At 36.9% G+C, this 27,226-nt stretch overlaps 2 protein-coding genes across 2 annotated transcripts in view; one reads left to right on the top strand and one right to left on the bottom strand.

Moving 5' to 3' along the window:
• COG5 (component of oligomeric golgi complex 5) overlaps nucleotides 1-27,226 on the top strand; it is a gene marked incomplete at its 5' end in the record, with an annotated part of 193,097 nt that overhangs the window by 16,119 nt on the left and 149,752 nt on the right. The gene's annotated exons all lie outside the window — the stretch shown is intronic.
• GPR22 (G protein-coupled receptor 22) lies at nucleotides 19,427-20,728 on the bottom strand (the record flags this gene model as incomplete). Its single annotated transcript, XM_080623648.1, has 1 exon — nucleotides 19,427-20,728. One exon carries the CDS (start codon nucleotides 20,726-20,728, stop codon nucleotides 19,427-19,429), a length of 1,302 nt encoding a protein of 433 aa, XP_080479774.1.

Genomic DNA, 27,226 nt, shown 5'->3' with positions numbered 1-27,226 from the left:
TAAAGAATTTCTTCCTTATATCCAATCTAAACTTCCCCTGTTTAAGTTTGAACCCGTCACCCCTTGTCCTGTCACTACAGTCCCTGATGAAGAGTCCCTCCCGAGCATCCTTATAGGCCCCCCTTCAGATACTGGAAGGCTGCTATGAGGTCTCCACGCAGCCTTCTCTTCTCCAGGCTGAACAGCCCCAACTTTCTCAGCCTGTCTTCATACGGGAGGTGCTCCAGTCCCCTGATCATCCTCGTGGCCCTCCTCTGGACTTGTTCCAACAGTTCCATGTCCTTTTTATGTTGAGGACACCAGAACTGCACACAATACTCCCAGTGAGGTCTCACGAGAGCAGAGTAGAGGGGCAGGATCACCTCCTTCGACCTGCTGGTCATGCTCCTTTTGATGCAGCCCAGGATACGGTTGGCTTTCTGGGCTGTGAGCGCACACTGAAGCCGGCTCACGTTCATTTTCTCATTGACCAACACCCCCAAGTCCTTCTCCACAGGGCTGCTCTGAATCTCTTCTCTGCCCAACCTGTAGCTGTGCCTGGAATTGCTCCCACCCAGGTGTAGGACCTTGCACTTGTCATGGTTAAACTTCATAAGGTTGGCATCAGCCCACCTCACAAGCGTGTCGAGGTCCCTCTGGATGGCATTCCTTCCCTCTGGCATCTCAACCGAACCACACAGCTTGGTGTCATCGGCAAACTTGCTGAGGGTGCACTCAATCCCACTGTCCATGTCACCGACAAAGATGTTGAACAAGACCAGTCCCAACACTGATCCCTGAGGGACACCACTCGTTACCGGTCTCCAGCCGGACATTGAGCCATTGACCACAACTCTTTGCATGCGGCCATCCAGGCAGTTCTTTATCCTCTGAGTGGTCCACCCATCAAATTGATGTCTCTCCAATTTAGAGACAAGGATGTCATGTGGGACTGTGTCAAATGCTTTGCACAAATCCAGATAGATGACGTCAACTGCTCTGCCCCTGTCCATCAGTTCCGTAGCCCCATCATAGGAAGCCACCAAATTGGTCAGGCAGGATTTCCCCTTAGTGAAGCCATGCTGGCTGTCACCAACCACCTCCTTGTTTTTCATGTGCCCTAGCATGCCTTCCAGGAGAATCTGCTCCAAGATTTTGCCAGGCACAGAGGTGAGACTGACTGGTCTGTAATTCCCCGGGTCATCCATTTTCCCCTTCTTGAAAATGGGGGTTATATTTCCCTTTTTCCAGTTGTTGGGAACTTCACCTGACTGCCATGATTTTTCAAATATGATGGCCAGTGGCTTAGCAACTTGATTCGCCAGCTCCTTCAGGACCCACAGATGGATTTCATCAAGTCCCATGGACTTGTGCACATTCAGGTTCTTAAGATGGTCTCAAACCAAATCTAGATTTATTTTATAAATAAAATAGAGCTATTTTATTTAGACAACTCGAACTTGACTTCCTTAAGCAAAGAAACTCTAGGACAGATAAATTATCTGTGGGAATCCAGACTATAAAAATACTGTTAAATCATAGGCCACATAAGATTTATGAGAATAAATCCTGTTTAACTAACTGTATTTTCTTTGTTGGCAGCCTAACGAATCTGAGGGCTAGAGAGATCAATGGCAGTGTTGTAGTTCGATTTAAACAGGGTTCTTGACATGTTGCCACACATCAGCAATATAATTCAGATGAAAATGGTGTGTAATGAACGCAGAAGTTTTGAGAAAGCTGTACCCCAGTGATGGCCAAAATCTGTCATCAGTTGTTCACTGTTGCCCAGCAATATATCAAGTGGGGTTTTGTTGAAATTTATTCTGCAGCTGGCTAGTGTTTTCATTAATGATTTGAGTGATGTAACATGGTATATCCTTATTAAATTTACAAGTAATAATCAAGCAGAGAAGGATGGGAAGTATGCTGGGAAACAGGATTAAAATGAAGAATATTCTAGCAAACTGCAGATACATCTTAAGTGAACTGATTTCATTTCTCTTTCAGACAAGTGCAAAGTCCTAGCAATAAATAATTGTAGTTAGCAGCAGAAATAGGAGAAATGACTGTGTGGGTAACAGTTCTGCAGAGAGACTTCATAGTTCCTCACAAATTGAGTGCAAGTCACTTGTTCCGTTTGTTTTGTAGCAGCATGACATTTTTGGCAGTGAAATTTGTACTGATCTTTATAGGGACAGGTGTTTTGTGCAAGACACTGAAACTAATCTTTTGTTCATGCTTCAGCTGGAGTGTCAAGATCCTTTTGAGACACTTCATTCAAGAAAGATGTAGGTTAATTGGATAGAGTCAAGTACAGTAGTAATGATGGCTGAAAGTCTCAGGGATAGGCTGTCAGCAGTGGAACTGAAAGCGTGTGGCTCTTTGTTTTGGAGAAGAGGGGTCTAAGAGGCAGAGTAACATTCTTCAGATAAATAAAAGTTTTTCAAATGGGAAGGGTGTAAATGGCTCTCCATATCCACTGCAATTGAAACAGTAAGTTATGGGCCTGAAATGAAGCGAAGAAAATTTTTGTCTGAAATGTTAGGAGCAGTTTCTGTCATTAATAGTCATTTCAGGGGAGCTGTGAAGTCAGTATTTGAAGCTTTTTTTTAAAAGCAGTTAGACAAAGCATGTACCAGGAATAGAGACAGGAGATTTTGCCTTGAAGCAGGAGGACTGAGTAAGCTGATCTGCTACAAATTGTTGCTTTGTTTCTCTCAGAGATGCTTGCCTCCCTCCCACCCCACAATAATCAATGTATTATAGAGGAGTTTCTGGGTTTGGTGGTTTTTTGGTGGTGTGTGTATTTTTGTTTTGTTTTCTTTTAGTTGGATTTTTTGATGTTAAATTTGCTTTACACAAGTCCATTTGTTGGGCAGTGTGCCCAGACATCTCCTGGAATATTAGGACAGCGTGACTGGAAAATTCATGCCATCACTTTAGTTCAGCCTCTTATCACTCCTTCAGATGAAATAAATAAATCTCAAAGACCTTCAGCTCACCTCTCTGCCACAATTACTCTCTTCTGGTTGTGACTGACATTCAAGTTAAATTCACACAGTTCATCATGTTACTGGAGTGATGCAAAAATTGACCCTCAAAAACTATTATGTCAGTATTCTCTAGGAGAACACAGTGAGCAGGAAAAGGAAGGTGGTACTGACTATTGTGAATGTAAGTGTCCTATATCTATTTTTTTTCCTTTGCCAGGAAAGAAGGCAAGCTATCCATTTCTCAGTGACCCAGCTGTTTTTAGGAAAGGAGTTAATTTACTCCTGTAAGTTTTTAATATTTGGGAATGATAATGAGTATTGTTTTGTGTTTATCAGAATCCTAAAGACCACTTGTCGGTGTTCAGGAAACAACAGCTCTAATTTGTTGAAAACTTAAATAACGTTTTTCAGTAGTCAGTTTTATACCATTATCCATATCTATTGCAAATTGGAATTACCTGTACCTTTTGTTTCCAAAGTGTGCCTTATTAATTGAATATTAAACCAGCATAAATAATCCGACTAAAACACTGAGAGTTACTCTAAAGTGATTGCAGGTTGTCACTGTAGCTGTGTCACTGTGGCTGACTGTGGTTATTTGTCCTTCAGGTTAAATACAGTTGTACAAAAATTACGTCATTTTAACTGCTGCAGTGTTTGAAGTAATGTTAGGTATCTGTACACATGTATTACTAAACTGGCAATGGTAACCTGTCTGAACACCTGCCATAGCTAATATGGCAGCTGTCTTTCACTGCTGCCTTCTCCCCATATCATAATCAGTGATGAGCTTATCTTTTTTCTATTCCAAGCAAAAATTTAGAGTGTACATTTACCAAGCCAGATCTTGTGTTGACTGCAATTAGAGTGAGGAAGGACTTGGTTACTGTCATGTCAGTGAGGTCTTTCACTTCTGGTGCACAGAGCAGACAGATTTGTTGACAATAATACTGCCATGCACAGTTTCTCCTAAGAATCAACACACATCAATCTGGAGAAAAATTTGCTTTCATGGTGCTTTTGCTTTGGGATTTAGATATATTACAATTTACTGCCTTGTGCAAGACCTAGTGTCCTCCAAAATAATATAGCATATGTCTGTGTAGCAGAATGCACTGTTCTGTAGGGGTAAGTGAACTGATTTGATTAATAGAAATTACACAGCCACGCTAGCATGATGCTTCGCCTGAGGTAATTAGTCCTGCTGGGAATGACTGAATTGTATTACTGGCTCAGAGCCATCTGCATTATTTTCGAATGCCACTGCTTCAGGTGGTGCATCTGCATCCATACCAAGTGCAAATAACTTGCTAAAACATTTTTATTGAGTCCTTGGTGGTGTTAGCAGAAACACTGCCAGACCTTCACTGGAATTGTTTGGGCTAAAATATACTGTGCCTTTCTGTAGTAGAGTGTAGTCTCTATGTTCTTCATTTTCATGTTCCTTTCAGTTGAGTTGGTTTTTTGTATAGTTTTGTTTTTCTTGAGTCTCTGTTACGATAAGATGGAAAATTTTTCAAAAGTTGTTGTACAAAGTTTTATTTGTAGTATTCCAGAGCCAACAATCCTCCCTGGTGAGAAGGCTGAGCAGATACACAAATAACTTAAAAGCCTTAATATTTGTAGCTTTAAAATAGAGTCCTGAACTCACTGGAAACTGAAAACTCTTTTTTATATTAAAGCTTCATTTTTTGAAAATCAGACTTACAAAAAATTTTGAAAATAAAGAGAAATTGTTCACAAACATGAAGCCAGGGTCACATGTGAAATACATACAGAACACACGGTCAGACCTGCTCTTCTTCATTGCTGGTAAAAACTGAAAATGATGGCCTGCTCTAATTACAGTGTGATTATCTGTATATGGTTAATAGTGCATTTAATCACAAAATAATGGCATAATGTATAATAAATATATATATATATACACACGCACCCCAGATACTATGTTTCTCATGGATAATACTGGTCATTCTGTGACAGTCAGATATATGGCAAAATAATTTTTCTTTATTGTGATGATGTTGATAGAACCATTCAGCTTACATTCATACAGCAGAGGCAATTGAGGATATTATTTTATACATTGATAAAGAAAAACAAAAAAGTGTATTTGAAATGCTCTAATTTACTATGTTTAGCAAGATTCTGGTTTTTTTAGCTGATCTGTTTATTCAAGGAAAGGAGTGCTGTGAAAGTTATGGGTAGTTAGTGCTAGGAAAAAATCCTTGTGGTGACTAAGAAGGTCTTGTGATTTTCTTAGTGTTGTTCCTGGCTTTGTGTTTGCCAAAGTCATTACTTAATTTATTGTAAATTAACATAAAAGGAAGAGCTATTTAAGCTTTTGCTAAGTTGTGTTATTTCATGCATTATGCTGTACAACCAAATATTTTGTGTAATGAGTGTAAAAACTAGTCCTTGTGTTCTTTGTTAGTTGCTATACCACCCACTTACTTCTTTCTCTGTTTAAATCATGCATACAGCAATCTTGTTCTAGGCATTCTTATTTTATGCTGTCTTTACCTTTTATGCAGAGTTAAGGAGTTTCTGTGGAGATTAATTTATTTCTTGTTGGCTTTTGAAATAAAGAAAAAATCTTGATAGTATGCAACAAGTTCATTAATATGAACTGTTCACTTTGAGATACTGAATTAATGTGTTTATAACAAAATTACTTGCAAAACTTAATACAATTTTTTATTAGTTAGAAGCTCATAGTGTCAGACCTCTTTATCCTCTTTGAGCAAGGCAGATAGAACATACAGAACATTGACTATCAAATTGCATTTTGATGTGATTAGGATTCCTGGCTTGGAAACCTTATGTTAGACAAATCTTTTTATGTAAATAGTTGGTATGTTTTACTTAGTCTCTTGCATGTATTCTTTTTCTAACCATTTTCAGTGGAAGATACTAGATAATTACAGGCACCTGAGAGAAAAGATTAAGTTTGAATTGATCCAAGAAAAAAATATCCTGTTGGAATTTTGGTTTTCAACATAACCTTTAAATTAGTAGGCCTTGAATTTACATTTCCTCAGGTTTTTAAAAGTTTGGTTTCTGTTGATGTAGCTTCATTGTAGTTTCATTGCTGTGTCACTGTTATCCGAAGTCATAACTATTCTGATATCTCAAAATACAATTTTCTTTATGCATACAGTTCTAGAAAACTAATCCACATATAATTGTAGCGGTGGCTTATCTTGATGTCTCGTTTCCTTTAAAAGACCATAAATATGTTTCAAATTTGCCATATTGAGTGAATTATGGGGCTATTTTTTCATGTTAACATTAATCTAACTTCTGGTTTTGATGAGATTAGTCTTTTAGCTATAACTACTCAAAGAATTTGATTTTGCTCTATTATTAAGCGTTTGGTAATTTTAGTCTCAGATATAGAATCATAGAATAGTTAGGGTTGGAAAGGACCTTAAGATCATCTAGTTCCAACCCCCCTGCCATGGGCAGGGACACCTCACACTAAACCATGTCACCCAAGGCTCTGTCCAGCCTGGCTTTAAACACTACCAGGGATGGAGCATTCACAACCTCCCTGGGCAACCCATTCCAGTGCTTCACCACCCTCTCAGTAAAGAATTTCTTCCTTATATCCAATCTAAACTTCCCCTGTTTAAGTTTGAACCCGTCACCCCTTGTCCTGTCACTACAGTCCCTGATGAAGAGTCCATCCCCAGCATCCTTGTAGGCCCCCTTCAGATACTGGAAGGCTGCTGTGAGGTCTCCACGCAGCCTTCTCTTCTCCAGGCTGAACAGCCCCAACTTTCTCAGCCTGTCTTCATACGGGAGGTGCTCCAGTCCCCTGATCATCCTCGTGGCCCTCCTCTGGACTTGTTCCAACAGTTCCACGTCCTTTTTATGTTGAGGACACCAGAACTGCACACAATACTCCAAGTGAGGTCTCACGAGAGCAGAGTAGAGGGGCAGGATCACCTCCTTCGACCTGCTGGTCATGCTCCTTTTGATGCAGCCCAGGATACGGTTGGCTTTCTGGGCTGCAAGCGCACACTGAAGCCAGCTCATGGTCATTTTCTCATCGACCAACACCCCCAAGTCCTTCTCTGCAGGGCTGCTCTGAATCTCTTCTCTGCCCAACCTGTAGCTGTGCCTGGGATTGCTCCCACCCAGGTGTAGGACCTTGCACTTGTCATGGTTAAACTTCATAAGGTTGGCATCAGCCCACCTCACAAGCGTGTCGAGGTCCCTCTGGATGGCATTCCTTCCCTCCAGTGTATCAACTGAACCACACAGCTTGGTGTCATCAGCAAACTTGCTGAGGGCTTGTCAGAGTGCTGTATATCAGGTATTTTGAAATGGGTTTAGTTCTCCGCTTTCCATCTTGAGGTGTTAACCTGTTCCTGAGAGGTACGTTATTGATGTCCTATTAGCAAGGCTGTGTCAGAAGTTAATTACAGTGTGTTCAGGTTGTCTTTGCTGTAGCATATGGAGTATGTTGACGGTTTTCAACCTGATTCCAGGCCCATCAAAGACTACTTTCTGTCTTCTGCTCTTTCTTGCTCCCATTTACAGATGTCCACACGTTTTGCTCCTTATGTTTCTGGAAATCTTTGCCCTTTCAACCTCCTTGTCATCTATTACTCTGAGTCTGAGAGCTACTATTTTGTTATTAGTATCAATTAAGAAAGCGAACAGGATGCTGAGTTCCGTCAAGGGCATAACCAGCGGAGATAAAGATGTCATTATGCCACTCTACTCGGCTCTTGTCAGGCCACACCTGGAATATTGTGTTCAGTTTTGGTCCCTATATAAAAAAGATGTGGACAGGCTGCAGTTATTGTCAGGACAGTAGAGTAGCTGCATCAGTCATGCAGCTGTTAAGTTGATATGTGTTTAAACTCTTGTGTACTGTCATGCACATGAGCCACAAATAGTGTTTACCTTGGTAGCACATTCAGTTCTGTGTTTGAGATAAAGCCAGTACTACTTACTTCTTAAAACCACTGAAACTATAGTATTTTCTGTCTGATTTGGTAATATACCAGATGGTTTGGGGCTTTGAGAGCCAGAGGATATATCTGAAGTTTGTAGTCCCACCTTGGTAAGGCTGAAACAGAAGGGCTTGGGAATTTCAAAAGAGGAACTGATTGGAAATGAAGAACAGAGGGTGATGGAAGAGGGAGGTTGTGGAATGTGGTCTTGGTAATTACACTATCCTATCTTTTCTCATTATGAGCTTAAGTGTAAAGGCCAGGTCTCATAAGGTAAGATTTTTTTCCAGTTTTTGTTTCTTTGTTTTGTAATTAGTGAATTTACATGTGTGATTCTAAAATCTGAAAGCTATACTTTCATTGTGTTTCTCTAATTACAAAATTTGCCTTCTGCTATCTTCTCAAAGTATCCCAGTGGAGTAGCGAGGAATTATACCCGATCTGTTTCTGTTTTGCTGTTAAGCAATACTTGTTCCCCACCAGAAGGATGGTATCGCACCTGATAAAGGTGTTTGGACCTTGTTTTTGCTTTACCCCTTGACTATTTATTTTTGTGTTTTTTAGCTAGGGTGCGTTATGAAAGTAGAGGTATGAAAGAATTTGGGAGAACCAGTAACATAGATAATCTTGTACTTGTGAATGCTTGTGTTTAGCCCAATACAGGATAAATACAACTTCAGAGGTTTTTTCATGATTTCTTGAATTTCTTTGGAACAGTTATGTTGTGAAACTAATGCACATCTAAGGGCATGTTTGAGTTTTGAGACAAAGTATTCTGTTACTGGGTAGTCAGACTTTTAAAATAAACTACATAATTAAAAGTAGAAATGAAAGCTATGGGTTTCTGTTCCCAGGCGACATAGGAAAATTATCAACACCCAGAGATATCTGCAAGCTTTGTCTGCCTTTGAATGTAGTAATTTTTTGTGCACTGACTTTAAAGCCTGTTTCAGTTAAAAATAAAATTGGGCACACCAAAGATGAGAATTACTGTTTGGCTGAGAGAGAAGGAAGAGGGAGGTCAGCTGTAAATGTCTGAAAGATCATCTTTTTGCACCTTGTAAATTATCAATACACTGTAAAGTAAAAGAACTTCTGGCAAGAGTTTGAAAATAATTTATAGTGTATTTTGCATCTTGCATAAACAAAGAAGGTATCTACTCACACGTGTCTGTTCATGGAAAGAAAGGCAAGTTGGATTACATAATTTAAAATAAAAGTGAATGCAGAGATATCAGCAAAGCAGAGAGATGTCATCTCTGAGTGGTGGTGAATTCTCACTATATTTCTATAGGTATAAAAGCTATAAGTAAGCAGTTAAAAGCTAGGACTCAGCATGTACTATAAGCAACGAAGTCAGTGACACTAACAACTAGTATGGAAAAGTTAGGTTATGTAGAGTTTGACACCATTTACAGCTAGAATGATACATCTGAAAGAGCATGGATCTGGGCGTCTGTTCTACTCTGTGTGGAGGTTCTACAGGGAAATGACAATTATACATTTCAGGCAGGTCTGCATATGCACTGTCTGAAGCTCTGGTAGGAATTAGCATTTATAACTTTCTCTGTTCTCCTCTTCCTTTCCTGAGCATTTGTGTACTTGGAAATTCAATAGTAAGCTGCAGGCTAGTTCTCCCAGAGCCAGAGTTATGATCTCTAAGGTGATCAGACTCAGTGGTTTAAGTTCAATAGATAATCAGTTCCCCATGGGAAGGTGTGGAGAGATGTCACGCATTTTTTTGTTAGGGAAGTTGGCTAGGGGTAGCCGAGAAGATGTGTGTTTGTTTTGTTGTGTCCAGTGGTGAAGTTTGTTGTTGAGTGGTCAAGGAAATAACACCAAGAAGTAGTAATTAGTAATAATTAATACTGATCTTTTTTCTTTCTGCTGGGACTGAAGCATTTATTAGTGCATAACCTGGTGGTTGTACTGAACAAGAACATGGCTAGTTCAGAAATAACACTTTAGTATTGTGTAAGTGTCTAAGAAAAGAGATTATATTTTTTTCTTTTTGAATGGATTCAGAAATAGGATGTTAGAGAATAGAAGTGGATGAAATGGACAGGTAACTTGTGATTACCCAGGAAAATAAGTGAGCATTTCATTAGAATGCTCATTAGAAGATTAAATAGTGGTGGTAGCAAATCATGTTTGGAAAATTTCATTGAGGGATAACAGAATGACAGGTTACAGTAGAAGTATCTGTAATGCATATAGATCAGAGAAGCCAGCTAACAAAATCCGAAAGGTGTTACTTGTAAACCCCACTGAATTAAGCCGTAAAAATGGAAGCATTGCTGACTAAGCATGTTTCTGAGATGCATGGAAGAGTGGTGTTGGGAGCCTGGACTATTTGTCCTCAATGGCCAGTGACGAAAGATCACCAGCTTCTAACACAGGAATTAATAACAATGAGAAATACTATTTTAGATTCTCTTATAATAAATAAACTTACTGTATTTGGAAGCCCCATGTTCTCCTAGTGGCAAGTCATGATGCATAGGGCAAACTGAGAATAGACCCGGTGTTTAATGTTTTTTTTTTGAAATAGTTAATTTTCCAATGCAGAAGATCTTCTGTTCACTAGTTTGGACAAAACTATTTAAACAAAGTTGAAAGTCAAAACCTTACTGAAAAGGCTAAATTAAATTGTGAATTACTGGCTTTTTGGCCATCAAGAAAGAGGGTAGTCCTTGATGAAGGCTGTTCTAATGTAGTGTCAAAGCAAAGACAACAACTAGAACTGGAAAACAGTGTATGAACACAACTGAATGCATTACAGGTGTATACATATGATAAAGGTAAAATACTGCAGAAAATTCTGGGGTTGGTAGGAACCAGAAAGACACCTATTATGGAATAATCTTCTTAATATACAGGTTTCCAGATTGTTCATAAAGATTTAGAATAGGAGGATTTTTCAGTAAATGTTCTTATTTTTGGTGGCAGGGTAATTTATTCTGTCGTAAAGTAAGGATACCTTCTAGTCCAGTGATAATTAAGGAGGATGTTATACAAATATGCTAACTTCCCAGAGCCATTCATTTGTAACTTCTTACTGAAAGGAAAGGGTAAAGTCCAGGTTGTGTTGTTGCAACATTAAGAAGGATAAACAGGGTATTTCTGTTGAAATTAGTCAGTTAGACACAAAGTTGCTGTAGAAAAATAGTAGAGAAGTTGAACTAATTTGAAAGAAGAATTCAGGGCTGTAAAGCTGAATTAATGATAGTCAGTTACCTTGTTACGGAAGATAAGTGTTTTCAAACAAATTTGTGTGTTTTGATTACTTAGTTGATGCAAGAAATTGTGTAGATGCATTATAGATATATTTTAGGTGCATAGTCTACAATTTAGATGACTTAAATCTCCCTTAAGTTATTGTTCTCTTAAGTAAGTATATAAATAAGCCATCCTCTCGCCACCTCGCAGTTGCTCTGCATTCTTCCTAGATAATTTTGTTTCTAGGGGAGCTGGAGGAGAGGAACAAAGGTAAGTAAAGTAGTGGTAGTTTTCTGTGGGTGTACACCTCAGATTAAGGCAGACTACTGGAGGAGAAGCAGCTGTAAATGGGCAGAGCATCTTGAATGTTCAACACGTACACACAATATGCTTTTTAAATTAAAAAAACAAAACCCAAAACAACAAAACTTCTGTAAAGCACTGGAATTGGAGTGCATCCATGCTGGGATTGCTTTATCGATGTTGTTTCTGTTCTAGCATTCATGCAGCTATATGAGGCAAATCTGTACTTCTGCAATTGGCATAGGGAATTGTGCTTTACAGATAAAAACATAGCTTTGTGGTTACCTGTGAATAAATGCAATTATACATGCCACAGCAGGAGATTAAATGTGCTTTTTTTCCTTGAAGATTAAGACTGGAGAAGTGCATTCATGGGGAGAAAATAAAGGGTCGCAGAAGGGCTCCGTGATTAGCAGAGAAAGAAATGACAAGAGCTAAGGACTGGAAAATGAGGCCTGGCAAACTCAGAAGTATAAAATAATTGAAAAATGAGATTGTATACACAATTCTGTTGTAATTCCTCAAGTAAATACTGGTTGCGCGAATCATAAACATATCAATTTTAGCTTGTTCATTTATAGCTAGTGAGCTAGTTCAGGTTAAAAAAATCTAACCAAATAGCTGTGAAAAGAAGACTGAAGTCTGTGCTAAGGTCATGCATGGAAGCCAGTATTCCTGTAACTGTCATTTCTGCATTGCCTTAAAAATTGGTGAAGGTGTTGCTGTGTGTAATACAAAGTAATGTGTGCTGTAGAATAAGATGTAATTCTTGCACATAGGAAACAGCTTTAAGAACAGGCTGTTTTCACAGGAGTAGTTTCTTCCTTTTTGTCTCCCAACTCATGGACGTAATTTTCAAATATTAGTTTAACAAGAATTTTACGGACTTTTCTCAGTTATAGTTTGAAAAGTAAAGTAGTCCAGTCTTTTTACTTATTTACTGTTCAGGTCCAACCTTCCATTGCTCACGGGCACTAAATCTGATTAATGGCTTTATATCTTAAAGGTAGACCCTTTTCAGCTGAAGAACAGCACGGTCTCCTATCTCCTGTCATTTCAGGGAAATATGCAAAGACCTAGCCTCATTAAAAGAAGGAACATCCTATTACATGCTGTTTCTTTGGCAGATTGTCTACAATTCCGAAGACTCCCCCCCTTTGAAGCAAAATTGTGGCATAAGGAAGTCTCAGTGACTGAATCAAAAGTTCCCCCTTTTATTCCACTTTATTTAAACTGCTTCTGGAATGTTCTCTTTAAGCTGTACAATTGAGGCAAGATTTGTCAGAAGTTTCTGAAGATACTAATCTTTTTAAAGGTGTCTTTAACTTGTACTGATGTGCACTTTTTTGTGCTTTGTGCGTGTTTGCTGTGACTGCAGATGAGCTGTATAGCTCCATTTCATATTTATGAGCATATAACCTCATAGGTCAAAGTTATTAAATTTCAATGTTTGTTCCTATTTAAATGTAGAAAATGAAGTGATTCAATCAGTTTTCAAATTTCTTCTGATTTGATGTTTGGTAACTGTTCAGAAGATGAATTTATACTTCAGGTAACACTCTTGTTTTTATTACATGCAAATACGCTGCTAGAAAGTCTGTTGTATCTGGAAAAAAAAGGTCTCATGAAGTACCTTACCAATTGCAGTAGTGACACATACATTTGCTAAATCTTCTTACTTTAGCTTTCCCGTGGTCTGTATATGTGCAGTTGTGTGGTATTTTTGGAAAACACAAAAAATTAGTTTTCCGTGAAAGTTCTTTTTGGTTTAGGTATAGAAGCCACTCTTGTTGCTGGACCACATAACTGTGTTAACACCTTCACTAAAACCTGCCCACAGATTTTAGAATCATACAATCATAGAATAGTTAGGGTTGGAAAGGACCTTAAGATCAATTAGTTGCACCCCCCCTGCCATGGGCATTTTTTTCACATCTTTTGTTTCATTTGTTCTCTTCTCATTCACTGATAGGTTTTACTACCTATTACAGCTGTGAGCAAGAAGGATCCATCTTCCTCATTATTTTTAAGGTGTTTTACAAGAACAGTGCTCACATTCACTTCTTGTTTTGTGATGATACATACATGACAAATAATGTTCCTTTCCCATTTTCTTTTCCCTTATGCATGTTTTCAGCACACTGTTAAATACAACCTAGTGCACAAAGCATCACTGATACTTTTAATAATTTACTAATGTGGGGAGCTGTCCTTTTTTCCTGCTTCTCCCTTCTCTGTTTATTTGTGACAGGGATTTATGAAAAATATCTTGAAGTAAGAACTGGAAAAAAGCCATGGTACAGAGTAGCAGTAGGTTGTTATCAGTTATTCTGCTTCCCCTTTTTCCCCACCACTGATTGAATTAAAATAGAGTGTAATTTGAAATAACATCTCACAACAGATTGTGAGAGTTCCTAGTGCAGTTGAAAGTAAAGCTGTGCTAATATTGCTCTGCTAATAGCAGTCTGACATAGCCAGAGTGACAGATTTTACAGCAATGTTGTTTCAGCAGCAATGTTGATTTGTTTATCAGATATGGTATCAAGTTAAACTGTTGCAAGATAGGGTAGAAGTTAGAGATCATAGCAGGGTAACAGAAACAAAAGAGTATTTCCAAAAACCTAGCTTGGAAAGGAAATAAGGGCATGCTGTTTGCCGGCAGCTTTGTGCCGTCAGCCCACCCCTCTGCTTGCCTGACTGTGCAGTGTCAGGAGTCAGAATGAGGATGTAGCAATAGTTACATTCAAAGGATATAAATAATTCAAACTAAAAAGAATAAAATTTGTTTTAATAATTTCAGTCTCTGTGCCTATCACAGAACTTTCACTGTACTTTGTGGTGGGTTTTTTTTAAACTGAATTTCTTTTCATTGTGTGAGAATTTCTTTATAAAATAGAAAAACAGCTGATGCGGAAATATATAAAGTAAATAGGAAGTTCTCTTCCATTCTGAATCAATTTATAATAATCACTGAAGTGTAATTTTAGCAGAGAACATGAAGATGTCTAATGGTATTTCTCCTTTAATTTATTACTCTACAAAAATAATTAAATTGAGATAAGAAGCAGTAACTGAAAACACACTCTGGTAGTGAAACACAAGACAGACCGAAGTGATCTGACCAATACTGATTTGAGGGAAAATTCAATAGCATTATTTGAAATTTATTACTGTCAACAGACATCTAATAGCATTTTGTTTTCATGTCTGTTTTTGGAATGCACGTACTCCGTATGTGCTTTGTACTCGGTGAAATGTATAGTTTATCCATAGGAAAAGACATAGTAGAATAATGCTTGCTCTCAGTTTGTCTGTTACTCTGTGTATAATTTGTTAAATCAAAGCCTTTTCTGGAGTTGCTAATCATGTCGTTCTCCCCTCTCCTCCTGGCAATTTTGGCAAAACCACATACCATACTTGATGATTCAAACATAGGTTCTTATTATAATCTAAAAAATAAGGTTAACATTCTTACTGTGGCAGGTTGCGTGTTGCCCTCCACCTTTCTGGGGTCCTGGTAACTGTAGCTGCCTTACATCAGTTCCTTCAACCTTGTGCCCTTTTCCTCTTGACCTACACTCTCTACCTACTTCACATCCTTCTTTAGTACTCATTGGGTATGAGTCAATTTCACTTTTTCTGTTAGTCAGCTATTATGTCTGTTTTTTCTTTTTCTCCAGACACATCCCCCCCTCAGCAAAACAAACCCCAAACCCTGTGTTTAATTTTGCTTCTTGAAATGCACAAGTGTTTTATGAAGTAGAAAAAGATGAAGATAATTAGAGTCAGCTTCTTCTCTACTGTTGGTAAGACATAAATTCAGTGATACTGCAGCAGAATGTTCGAAGTAGGAGTGGAATTTGGCTCTTACAAGCTGGAAGGTTTTAAAACAGAAGCTCATTATCCTTAGCTATATGTTGGAGGTATTTTGTTTGAACAATGCAGGAGGGAAGGGTAAGTTAGTGTATTATTTATTTTTATACTACTTTGAAACTTTGCTAGAGAATGCTGTATTCTCTCCTTTTAAAGAGTTTAGTGACAGTCAGTAACTAAAACACTTTCTTCAGAGGAAACAAGCATAATTCTAAAACACGCAGCTTTCAAAGAATTCTGATGACTAGCACATACATTGATGTTGAAAAAGAACTATTATGTGCATTGTGGTATGCTATATGTAACAGCTATCAGAGCAGAAATAAATCATCTTTGTGCCCAGGTAAATTATATAGCTTGTTGAACGTATTATTTCATTTTAATTAGTGAAGTGTGGGGTATAATGCAGAGACTACTCTTACAGTATAGTTCAGAGATACTCTTATAAAAAACCCATCCATATAAATAAAAAATAGATGCTAATGTTGAACTCCACTTTTGGTGTGTATGGCTGCATAATAATTATGTATTATGTGCATGTGTGTATATATGTAATAATGAAGGAATAGAGGTGTATTGATCTAATATGTATCCGAATGCATACATTTTTAACCTAATATATCTAGAAATCACTAGTGATTCCTCTTCCCCTGGTGCTAATGAAGTAAACAGAACTTCTGACCATGTAGCAGTGCCTTATAATCTGTAAAAATTGTTGCCAGCTTGAAACTGGATATTTGTGATGTATTTACATTTCTGTTTCATTGGTTTGTGAAAGTGCATTAAGGTGGTGTGAGTTTTGAATATTCTAATCGATACGGGCAGTGTACTCAGCTTTTCTGTATTTTTAGTGTGGGCTAGCCTCATTTTACAATGTAAAATTGAATGGAAATGCATTTGAATTTAAAAGACAACATAGATAACAGCTAATACTTCAGACAGAGAATGTGTGCAAACTGGTGGTGACTGCTTGTGTTTTTGAGAGGTGTTTTCTAGAATTAGTATTTTTAGAGTCCTGTGCAATTCTGCTTGCCTTAGGCAGAGTGGTGTGAAATGTAGTTGAATTAATGACTCACAGTGGTGAGATCATTTTTAAGAATGTAGTGGGCTTCTTATTGTACAATACTATGGCGTGTATTTGCCCTTTTTTCTCCAGTGATGCTGCCTCTTTTTGTGTTTTTTTTTTTCAGTCTGTCTGACAAGCACCCACGGCACACCTTCATATCCCTCCTAAAAATCCTCTTCTCTATCTGTAGGATATTCAGTGTTCCTTCATTTGTTACTCTTTGTCTTGTCTGTGTTATATCTGTCATCTTTGTGGTACAGATCATGTATGATTCTGTTTTATAATGAATCCTGCATGTACATAGGATTGCATATGTTCTTTCTTGTATTAATGCCTACTCTATGCAGAATTTTCTTCTGCAGACCTTGAGTTGCACTCCAACGTGGTATAAGTACATTTTTTTTGTTTAATGAAAGATGAAGAATAGTAAATGTAATAATGAACTTGCTGTATTCTTAAAGGCAGTCAATTGCTGTGGTCAACATAGCCTTTAAAACCTGACTTCATCTCTTTTGACTAATTCCTAGCCTGCATTTTCTCTTTGTTATGAAGTACGGCTTAATCAAATATGACTTTCTAATGAATGAGCTTTTAACACAAAATTTGTAGTTCGTGAAGGTTTATAAAATTTTGAAAAGTAAAGTCGTGTTGTCAGGAAACCATTCACGTCTGAAAGCTTTTCTTAAACGCTTATTTCAAATAAGGACATGATCTAAGTTTATTCATCTGTTGTGGTCATTATAATTTGTTTTTGTCTTCTTAAATAAATGAATAGTATTTTTATTGGAAGATAAGTAATCAGTGAAATCATATTACACCCTTAACTCTAGAGATTCCACTTTCTCCTTCAGCGTTCAGAGGATAGCTAGGCAGAGAAAGGAAGAAGTGTTACAAAAAAGAAAAAAATAATACTTCCTGCTTATTTTTTTGGGGTACATCTCTTTTCAGAAGAGCTCACTCTTGAAAGAATGCTTCTGAAGTGACAAATTTGGAGCATATGGGATTAAAAAGCCCAAAAGTTTCTTGCATAAACCCACTAAGTTTACTTCCCCCCTGTAACCTCTCAAATAAGATGAAGGATTGCAATTCTTGTAGGAGCCTAGTGGTAGCGTGGATGAAATCAAGACTGTAAGTAGGTACAGTTGAATGCAGTGTTGTTGGGCTAGCTTTTAGAAAAAAGCCAGTGAAATGATTTTTTAATATATGTTACGCAGTAATTTTAGATATTCAATTATTTTCAGTTAGATAATAAAACTTATAGGAAGAATTTAAATTATTTAAAGTGGCTGACATTTGGGGAGCATGGAGCTGTAAAATTATGTTTTTGAATCTTCTGTTATGGTAAGCTAAGGCAGAAGTCTAAGTAAAAGGTACATTACAAATACTCCTTTTTTTTAACCACAAAACCAGTTTTGGCAATATACATATGGTTAATAATTTAATGATGTAATGGAAAATAGCTTTTTGCTCCCTTAAATCTGCATTTTTTTTTTTTATGTGCAACTTCAGAAAAGTGCTTCGGAAATCCTTATTTTTTATGTAATAGTTTAGTCAAACTAGCTTTCATATTCAAGGATATTCTCTGCTTATAATAATAAGCCAATACTTATTGAGAATTAGCCTTTTAATTATACTGGTAGCTGGTGACACACTGAGCAGTTATCTAACAAGACAAATGAAATAATGCTAATTGATTTTTCAGTTTTTTGTTTTGTTTCACCCTCCTATTCACTGAAATTACGAATTTTTTAAGCATGTGAGAATGCAAACCACTCAACAAACTTTTGTTTGGATGAGTATGTTAATTCTTGCTTACAGTGCTATTGATGATAATGACTTTTTAAGGCTTCTTGATTCTTCACTGCAGGTATAAGATGAAATAGGAAAAGAAGATGTAATCTGATGGTATACCATGGCTGTCCAGGAAATACAGAAATAGAGTAGCTAGCAGTGTTGGTGATTGGTTTGTGACAAAGCAGTTGCATGGCTAGAAGGGAATATCATTGAAGGAGAAGTAAAGTCAAAATAATACAAAAGTTATCGAGAGTAAGAAAATTATCTTCTACTTTTGCTGCACCACTTGACAGCCAGATCTATGTAGATAGATGGTACGAATGAAAAATCTCTGTATGAAAGGTGTCCACGTCACACTAGAGGTCTAGCTAAATCCCTTCAGTGTGAAAATCTAATGAGCCTTTGGAGAGGAATGGCTTTGTTGGTTGGTTGTCTTTATCATCGTGACCAATAACTTTCTTGCCTGTGTTTTTTGCCAGCGTTTGGCCTGTCTTTTCCCCTTACCTCCTCCATGCCTTCTGTGTAATTATTCAAAGTGGTGTATTTTCTACGAAGAAACTGTGGATGTGAGATTGTATCCACAAGACTTTTCACTTGTTTTCAGAGTGCTGTCAACTTTTGGAAGACACATGAAGTTTATTTCCCCCATCGAAAGTAACTGATTCTGAAAGACTAATTGAAGGACATCACGTACATGACTTTGCCTATACATGTGTATGGTGATTGCATGCTGGAGAAATCTGAAATACATAGCTATTTAAATGCGAGATAAAAATGTGTCCAAGTTGTAGCCGTATTAGCATTCAGAATATCTCTGATCAATACTATTTATAAATTAAATTTAAAAATACCACATAGTGCAAAATGTTGAAATTGTGCTTTAGAAAAGTGTTTCCTAGTGGAATTTTTGTTTAAAAATCCTTTTATATTTATAGAGAAACTGAGCCATACAAATGTTTTTAAAAGTTTGCACTTCTTTAAGGCTATTTATTTTCTAAAAAAGAGAACTTGAATATTTTTGACAAATATACACGTTACGCTAACAAACGGCCATGCGACATATATCTTACATAATGAAGAAATTGAATATACAAGACCTACTCTATTTAACATATATATTGAAAATTTACAGTCTCGCCAATAGTTAAAAAATGTTTTTCTTATTTGGCAGTATTTTTCTACAGTTTGTTCAAATACTCCGCTTGATGTGTTTTGGTGAATACTGAAATCTAGTCAGTGACAACCTGAGGTACTAAACATTTCTGCCTTACTTCTTTGTCTTCAAAGGTGATCTTTTTGTTCCTTTTAGGCTCTATCCATGAGTTGTGTATTACAGCGTTATTTGGCATGGGATCTGCTTCCACTATTGAAACAACTCGCTTTTTCATCTTACTTTTCAGAACTTTCTGAAACTTTTGCCTGGTGAATGCATAAAGTAGAGGGTGAAATATGGTTGTTCCGTATGCCATTACTAGAAAACATAATCGCAACTTTACCAAAAGGTCACTTGGGCCCAAACATAAGATGGTGGTGTTTAAAACAGAGATGGGTGTCCAGCAGAGAAGGAATGTTGAAATAATCAAGAGGGACATTCTGAAGACTCTCTTTTGCCGTTCTCGTCGCTCCCGGTGCCGTTTTACGGCTCGGCGTAGAGCAATTATGACAGACACAGAAGTCCTTACACCAAAGACTACATTTTTTCCTCCACTGCTGTGGGACACGTCTGTAGTCTCATGCTGAGTGGTCAAAGAAATAGTTTTTTTCTTTCTAGCTTTCTTTTTTTGTCCCGTGGTGAATCTTGTACCAATCCGAATATTTAGAGCCTGGAGTATTTTGGTGTATGTAATTAGCATTACTATAACAGTGAAGAAAAAGATCGGAATCTGAACAAGAAGGTGGTAGTACATTCCTAGCTCGGTGTGGTACTCGTTTGTACTTACGCACAGAAGTGTCTTATTTTCCCAAGTACTTGCACTTCGAAGACTGAAAAAGTTGACTTCAATGAAAGGAATCAGGAAGGAAAAAAGTGAAATGATCCATATTGATGTCATTAATATCACAGCCCTTCCCATGGTCAGAATTCGATTTGCAGGTTTTACAGAGATGTCATATCTGTCCAGAGTGATAGCAAAGACATTGATTGCAGTTGAAACGCTTGCGAAAGAGACACAAGCCTCGTGGAAGCAGCAGATGAGAGCTGTGTTACTCTCCAGTGAAAGCAGAAGTATAACTATAGTTAGAGGAATACATCCCACACAAATTATTACATCAAGTACATGAAGGTTCATTGTAATTATGTTACTGACAGAATTGATTAAGTTGGATTTCATACAGTAAAGTACCAGCACGGTGAGGTTGCTGCCAAGTCCCAAAACAATTTCTAACATCAAAAATCCAGTGAGAGAAACTTGAAAACTTAATGGATATGACAGTGGTCGGTACATGTTGGTGTCGATGTCATCAATGTCATCTCGAACTGTGATGTTAGATTCAGACTGCATGGTGACTTCCAGAATGGGGGAGAAACACATCCTTTTGTTGCAGCTGTTTTTTCTCCTGAAAGGTGAAATAAAATATGGAACAATTTGATTTTTTTAACATTTACTGCAAATAAATGCTGGGGAAGGAGGAAGGGGGGGTAAAGCATCTATTCTTATCAAACTCCTGATTTACTCTATGTTCAGAGCTTTAGTTGGCATGGACTCAAAAGCCTGAGGAGCTAGAATAAGGTCTTGCCTTTTAAAAAGGAAAGCAGGATTTGTTTAGGAAGAAAAAAAAAAAGTGGAAAGCTTCCACTTAGGGAGACAGGGCTTTATTTATAGTGATGGGCGTTTTACAAAGGGCCCATTTGTTGAATAAACTATACTTGTGCATGGCCTTTGTAGGGCGATAAGGGTCATTTTAGAAGAATGTTGTTAAGTATTAACAAATTGGTACTCAAGATCATTTTAAAAGGGCTCTTGTGGAAAAAGAAAGTGATATGAACATGGGAGCACTGTTGTTTATATATCATAAAAAGAACATTTAAATTATTTATGGCAATTTAGCAGCCTCTTTCTTACGAAGAGTTTTCAACAGTATTGTAAACTGAAACTTGAAGTTCTGTAATTCAGCAGATTTTTACAGAGCTTGAAGATTTCTGTTCACTTTTATGTTGTATGCATCTACATGTATGAAACTTAACACTACAACAATTTTATGTAAGTGTGTATAATTTCAAATATAAAATATTTGTAGCCTTGGGGAAATGGAATTTATTATAAAAATCCTGCATTTCCTCCTTCTGATTTGAATATTCAATTTCTTCAAGAAATCGGTGCCTCCATGGAATGGAAGAGTATTTAATTTTATCCCAGAATAGATTTAGGGGAATAATTTTGGAAAATAATACTTAAAAAGAAAACTCTTTCAGGGTTTTGCTTTGTTGGATTTGTTGTTTTGTTTTTTGTTTTTAATCAAACTGCAAGTAAATCCAACAGATTTATATGCATAGTTTGTTTTAGGAATAAGTGAGTTTCAAAACCAGTAGCATTTATTACATGTGGGAGATTGTTTATTTAGTGTCTCATCTGCTTTGTTTTGCACATGCCAATAGGTTGTAGCATCTGCATGTAATACCTGATGTTTCTATTATTTATATTGTCAGCCAGCTCTTGAGTTTGTAATGAAATTAATAAATAAAGAGAGGTTATTCAATTTCTTGTTATGATACTTGAGGGTGGGTTTTGTTTTATTCTTCTTAGGTAGCTTTAAATTTAAGAAGGAATGTACTTGGCATGAAAATAAATTTAAATGCAGACCTTTGTTTCATTTGGAATACATTAAAAATGAATAAGCACTAAGGTGAATAAAAGTAAGCCCTTTTTTAATGGAAGTATGAATTAAGCACACTTGGGATATAATATGCAAATGGATTTTATCTGTAGTTCTGAAAAGCCTCACTTGTACAATACTATTAATTGCAAATTGTATGATGAAAATTCTTGGTATACTTCAACAGTTAATTCAGATGTGCCTCTTAAATACAAAAGATGTAAATTGGAACATATTAGTCTCAGGTATGAAATGAAACAAGAAATATTTCAAAAGCTTTAATTTCTATTCTAGGCAACCTCCATTAGGTTTATATTAACCCTCAGGAATGTGATTTCCTCTGTGTATGCTGTCCTGGCTGCGAATGGATTTCAAGAAACCATTCCAAATGCATTACCGGTTAAATGAAGTTCTTTCCTATTAGGAAAAGCCAGGAGGAAATAAAAAGCAGATCTAAAACAAGTGACAATCTTAACTCTAACATTAGGCCAGTGGAAATTCTGTGAAAACAGAAAACTTCGGATGTGCTAAGTCTTGTGAATAGAGTAATAGCTTTCAGTTAAATAAAAGCAGAAACGTCGAGGCAGGCAGCTAATTTACCCAATGCATCGCCTCTGGACAGTGCCTGTTCCCTTGCGAATGCTGAGCAGAGGTGGGGTACATGCAACTGCTGACCTACCTGTTCTGTGTGCCTCAAGGGCCTTTCAGATCATTGCAGCAGCTTGTCATAAATTGATACATGGTGTCACTGACAGGTATTTGACATGCACTGTAACCTGGAAACCGAGTAGTAGCTGGGCTCTTACTTCATTCCTTGCAGGCTTTTTTTTTTTTTCTTTTTTTTGTTCCAGCACTTCAGCAGCAAAAAATTCTGCTTAAACATGGGGACTTCTGAATTGCCTGAGATACTTTTACAGACCAGTGCATATTCTGCGTGTCTGTTCTGAGTTTCAAGCCAGCAATAGCAAACAAACCTTCGTTTAGGTGATGTTAATTTCTTTCCCCTGTTGCATTTTGTAGCAGCCTGTTTTTATTTTCCAGGTTTAAAAAGAAAAAAGAATTTCTGATTTCAGAGTGTATGTAGACATCCTTTAGTTTATGGTTGCGTATTTCTTTCTGTAATATTCCTGCTCATTACTTTTGAGTGATGGCTTAGTCAGAGAAGTTGCTATACATCATAAAATCCAGTTCGTGTGCTTTCAGAGTAACCATGAGTTACCTGATTTGGTTTATTTTCATTTAAGGAGAATACATAACAGACCATAAAATTGAGAAAAAAAAATATCCATTAGTCATTATGACAAATAAGTTATTTAGGGAGTAGTATAGAAAAAGCTTGGTTAAACCCTTATTCAGCTTGCTGGTGAAGTATGTATATTCTCCTTTTGGGAATTCATGTTTCATTGTTTCTTCATGCCTCAGTAGTTTCCACAATTCTGGTTTTAAATTATAAATCCCTCTTTAAGAAATGCTCACCATTTTAAGAATCAATCATTGCACTCTTCTTTTAATGAAAATCTGAGCAGATGTATTAGTCTTCCATGTGTATTGTTGAAGTGTCATGCACTTAAATGGTAATACAAGTGTGTTCCATGTTTTGTTTCTAATTCCTTTATGTCTTAAGAATACATTTTAGTGATGCATCCTGCTGCTTGTAGGTCATACAGCTAGAAAGATACCCGGTCAACTGCATTCTTCATATTGTCAGTTGTAAAACTGATTTAGTTGCTGCATGCCCTTGTGAAGGGGAGGAAAAAAAAGGTTAAAAGTAGGACTTAAAATTTCAAAAGAAATCAATGCAGAATATATTCTCTAATATCACTTATTTCATAAATAGAGGATCTCTAAAATTGGATCTTACAGATTACATAGAAAACAAGTTAGTGTGTTCACTATTTGCTAATAAAATCATGCCATTCTACTGTCAACTTCAATGAATTTAGTTTTTTGGACAAGTTACCTGGTCTCCAAATAGTGCAAGTTACAAAAAGCCCCACGTAGAAGCAGTAACTGTTGGATGTAGTGTGTCTGTGACTAGAGCTAGAAAATGTAGTTTTAGAGCTCTTGTAAGCAGGTAGTTTATGCGTACAGCTCTCTGGTCTTTTAATGAGAAATTGAGCAGAGTCAATGAGATTTATAGAAAACACGTTTTTTGTTTAATTTACACACTCTTACAATTTCCTATCTTGAAATAAATGTTTAGCAAATCTGTATTCTTAATAAACAGCTTGAATGTACAGGGTAATGAAAGAAATAAAGTTAAAAATAAAACAAAACAGAAAAGGAGGATTTCTTAAGCAATCGGAGATTAGTCATAATAGCCAACCTTCATAAAGCAATAAGTATCCACTAATTACAGACTATCTGATCCTTCAAAGAGTAACTGAATAAATCTCTAACATACTTAACTGCCAGTATTTGGAAATACTGGTGAGGGAAAAAAAAAATATTCCCAATTGCATTATGTGCTTTTTCCCCCCCAATACTGTATTAACTTAAACTGTACTCTCTTTATGTTATGTGAACAAAACAGGTTCTTAATATTCTACAAGACTTTCATACAAAATAACATTTTTCTATCATTGTGTTTTTAATGGGAAGGGGGAATAGCATTTGAAAATTTCCTGGTCTCAAAGACAAGAAGATACTAGCACTTAATGTAAGTTGAATCTGAGCTCTTCCCTTTTTTCTTCAAATTTTTCCTTTTTTTTTTTTTTTTTTTTTTTAGTTAAATGTTGCTCATTCTGCATACCATAATAAGGAACAGATCTTACCTCCACTAAGGATTTGATAAATTCTCGATGCAGGTGAAGCAGTTCCAGGTTGGAGGGATTCATTTTGTTCACTTGTTAGCAGAGTAGAAGGGAAAGAGGGTAATAAGCATATCTTCAAAAAATGACCTTAATGAAAATTTGTGCCTGTACTGTGCCATTGTTTCAGCATACCGCTAATGTATACAACTGCTTTAGTTCTGGTTTACAGGCTGCTGCAGTCTCCCACTCTTCCTTCGGCAGAATCAATAAGCATCTGAAAATACATAATGAAAGTAATTTAACATACTGAAGGCTTCTTGTCTCCAGAGACAGCACTGAGATTCAGGCTTTCTAAAAAGGAAAAGCAGTGCTTCTGAGAGGAAAGCTTGCGATGGGCAGCTTTTGCAGAATGACAGCCTACCTTGTCGCTTCTCCTCACTGCAGAGAGATGCAGTGCATTCACTAATTTTGATTGGTCAGTGATCTTGGGCTTAAAATGTGCTTCATATATGGGATTGATGCCCTCCCTCCCCCCAATTTATATAAGGATTCTTTTATAAAAGGACTAAATTTACAAACGATTTATGAATTCTGGAATATATTAAGGTTATGCCAGTTTTATTTTTACCTTTTCACTCTTTGTGTACACTGGAAACCACATGACATGAAATAAAAGGGATTAAGCGTTTATTCCTTAAAAAGCTTCCAAGAATCTATATTTGAATGTGCCCACTTTCCATTTGTGATGTTTTGGGGTTTTTTTGCCTCTTTGAGCCATGCTGAATTTCACCTTATATGTTTATATGCAAGCGAACATTTAGGTCTTGTCTTGAATAAATTATATTCAGGACACCCACATGTATATTAGGAAAATTTCCATTAGGATCCACAGAGATTATTCGAACTTTTAAAATGGGTTGAAAATCAGTTTAGTTTGTGAATTGGAAAAGAATTATTTCTATGATCTACAATGTATGTGTAATAGTGTAGGTTGTTGATTTGTTGAAATGTTAACTTCTAAAAAAAATTGTGTCTGTTCCACTTGAATTTTGCTGGAGACTTCACAGGTTTTTGTGAGGATGTTTTGTTTGATGTTCTTGACCTTCACTTTGCCGGGGGGCAGGGGGTGTCTTCATTTTCACTTGTTTTTAATCTATTTCCGAATCTGTTCTATCAGTATAAACAATGCCCACAACCATTTAATGAGGCGTAAGAGAAGTGTAGCGCAATATCTATTTTAATTAGTGCTAATGCCAACATAAACCTTGAAAATAAATTCCTTATAGAACCCAAAATAATATTATTTTAAAAATTGGTTTGCTAAACAAGTGATTTGAGACTATCTGAGTACTGAATGTTCTGCTGGGAGTTTTTAATCTCAAATAAGTGTGGGGTGTGGGGCTTTTTCTTTAGGTTTTTCAGTTTTCTTTGGGTTTTTTTGTTTTTATTTTAAGATTTTTAATTTTTTTAAAGTTTTATAAGATACTGAATGTTAAAGCTTGGTTCTTACGTAATCATCTGTCTTAAGATGGCAGTTTTGATCAAATTTTGATGGGGTCCTCTGTTTTAAAGTTGCTAATGCAATTATAAAATGCAGTCTTGAAACTCAGATGTCTTCATTTCTTCTCTTTACTTTTTTTCCCAGATAGGCACCTGGTACATTATTTATCTTTAGGTAACAGCATCTTTTATTCATTTTTTAAAATGGGTGCATATCTGTCTAGTGTGCTTCCTGTTTTGTACTTATACGTTGAGAAAATACCTAAATAAAGATTGCAGAAACTTTGAGCAAAGATCAGTAGGTACCAGCTGGCTACGCTGAGTAGCAACTGATTGAGTTCTTTGAGCTGTCCTTGTATCGTCTGTCTCCCAAAAGCTTGATACCAGTGGTACCAGAATAGCTGGAGGATTCCTGAGATGAAAGCATAAATACTAATATATTAAAGAGATTTACTTCCTTAACTTTCAGTATGACTTAGGATAAGTAGGGAAGCCTGTCTAAATTTAAACAGATGAATCTCTGTCTCCCTTTCTAATTCTTCAGTGTATGCCTGAACAAGGATGGAGATAATGGGTGAGCTGGACTGTCAGAAAGAAAAATACACGGAGGATGGTTGGAATGGGATTTTGGATATAGTGTGGATATGTGGTTGAGACGCGGGAAAAGGGGTCATGAAAGACTACCTATATTACAGGAGGTGATAATGGCAGTTGTTCTATCTGCAAAAAGCGTTTGAGAGGAATGATAAGGAGCTGAGTTGTGAATATATCAAGCTTAAGTTTTCTGGAGAGAAAATCAGGAGAAGCAGCAGTACCATATGGAGAGAATCAGGAGTAGGTGGATGGATAGACATGCTTACAAGCCATTGCTGTGCAGATGCTAGTTAAGATGGTGTGAACAGATGACATCATCCTCAAAGGGTAGATAGGGAAGAGTGGGCAAAAAAAGCCATGTGCAGACTC

The sequence above is a fragment of the Psittacula echo genome, assembly GCF_963264785.1.
Source record: "Psittacula echo genome assembly, chromosome: 1".
In the NCBI taxonomy this organism is placed as follows: domain Eukaryota; kingdom Metazoa; phylum Chordata; class Aves; order Psittaciformes; family Psittacidae; genus Psittacula; species Psittacula echo.
The sequence above is the reverse complement of the archived record's forward strand: the minus strand, read 5'-3'. Positions and strand labels throughout refer to the sequence as shown.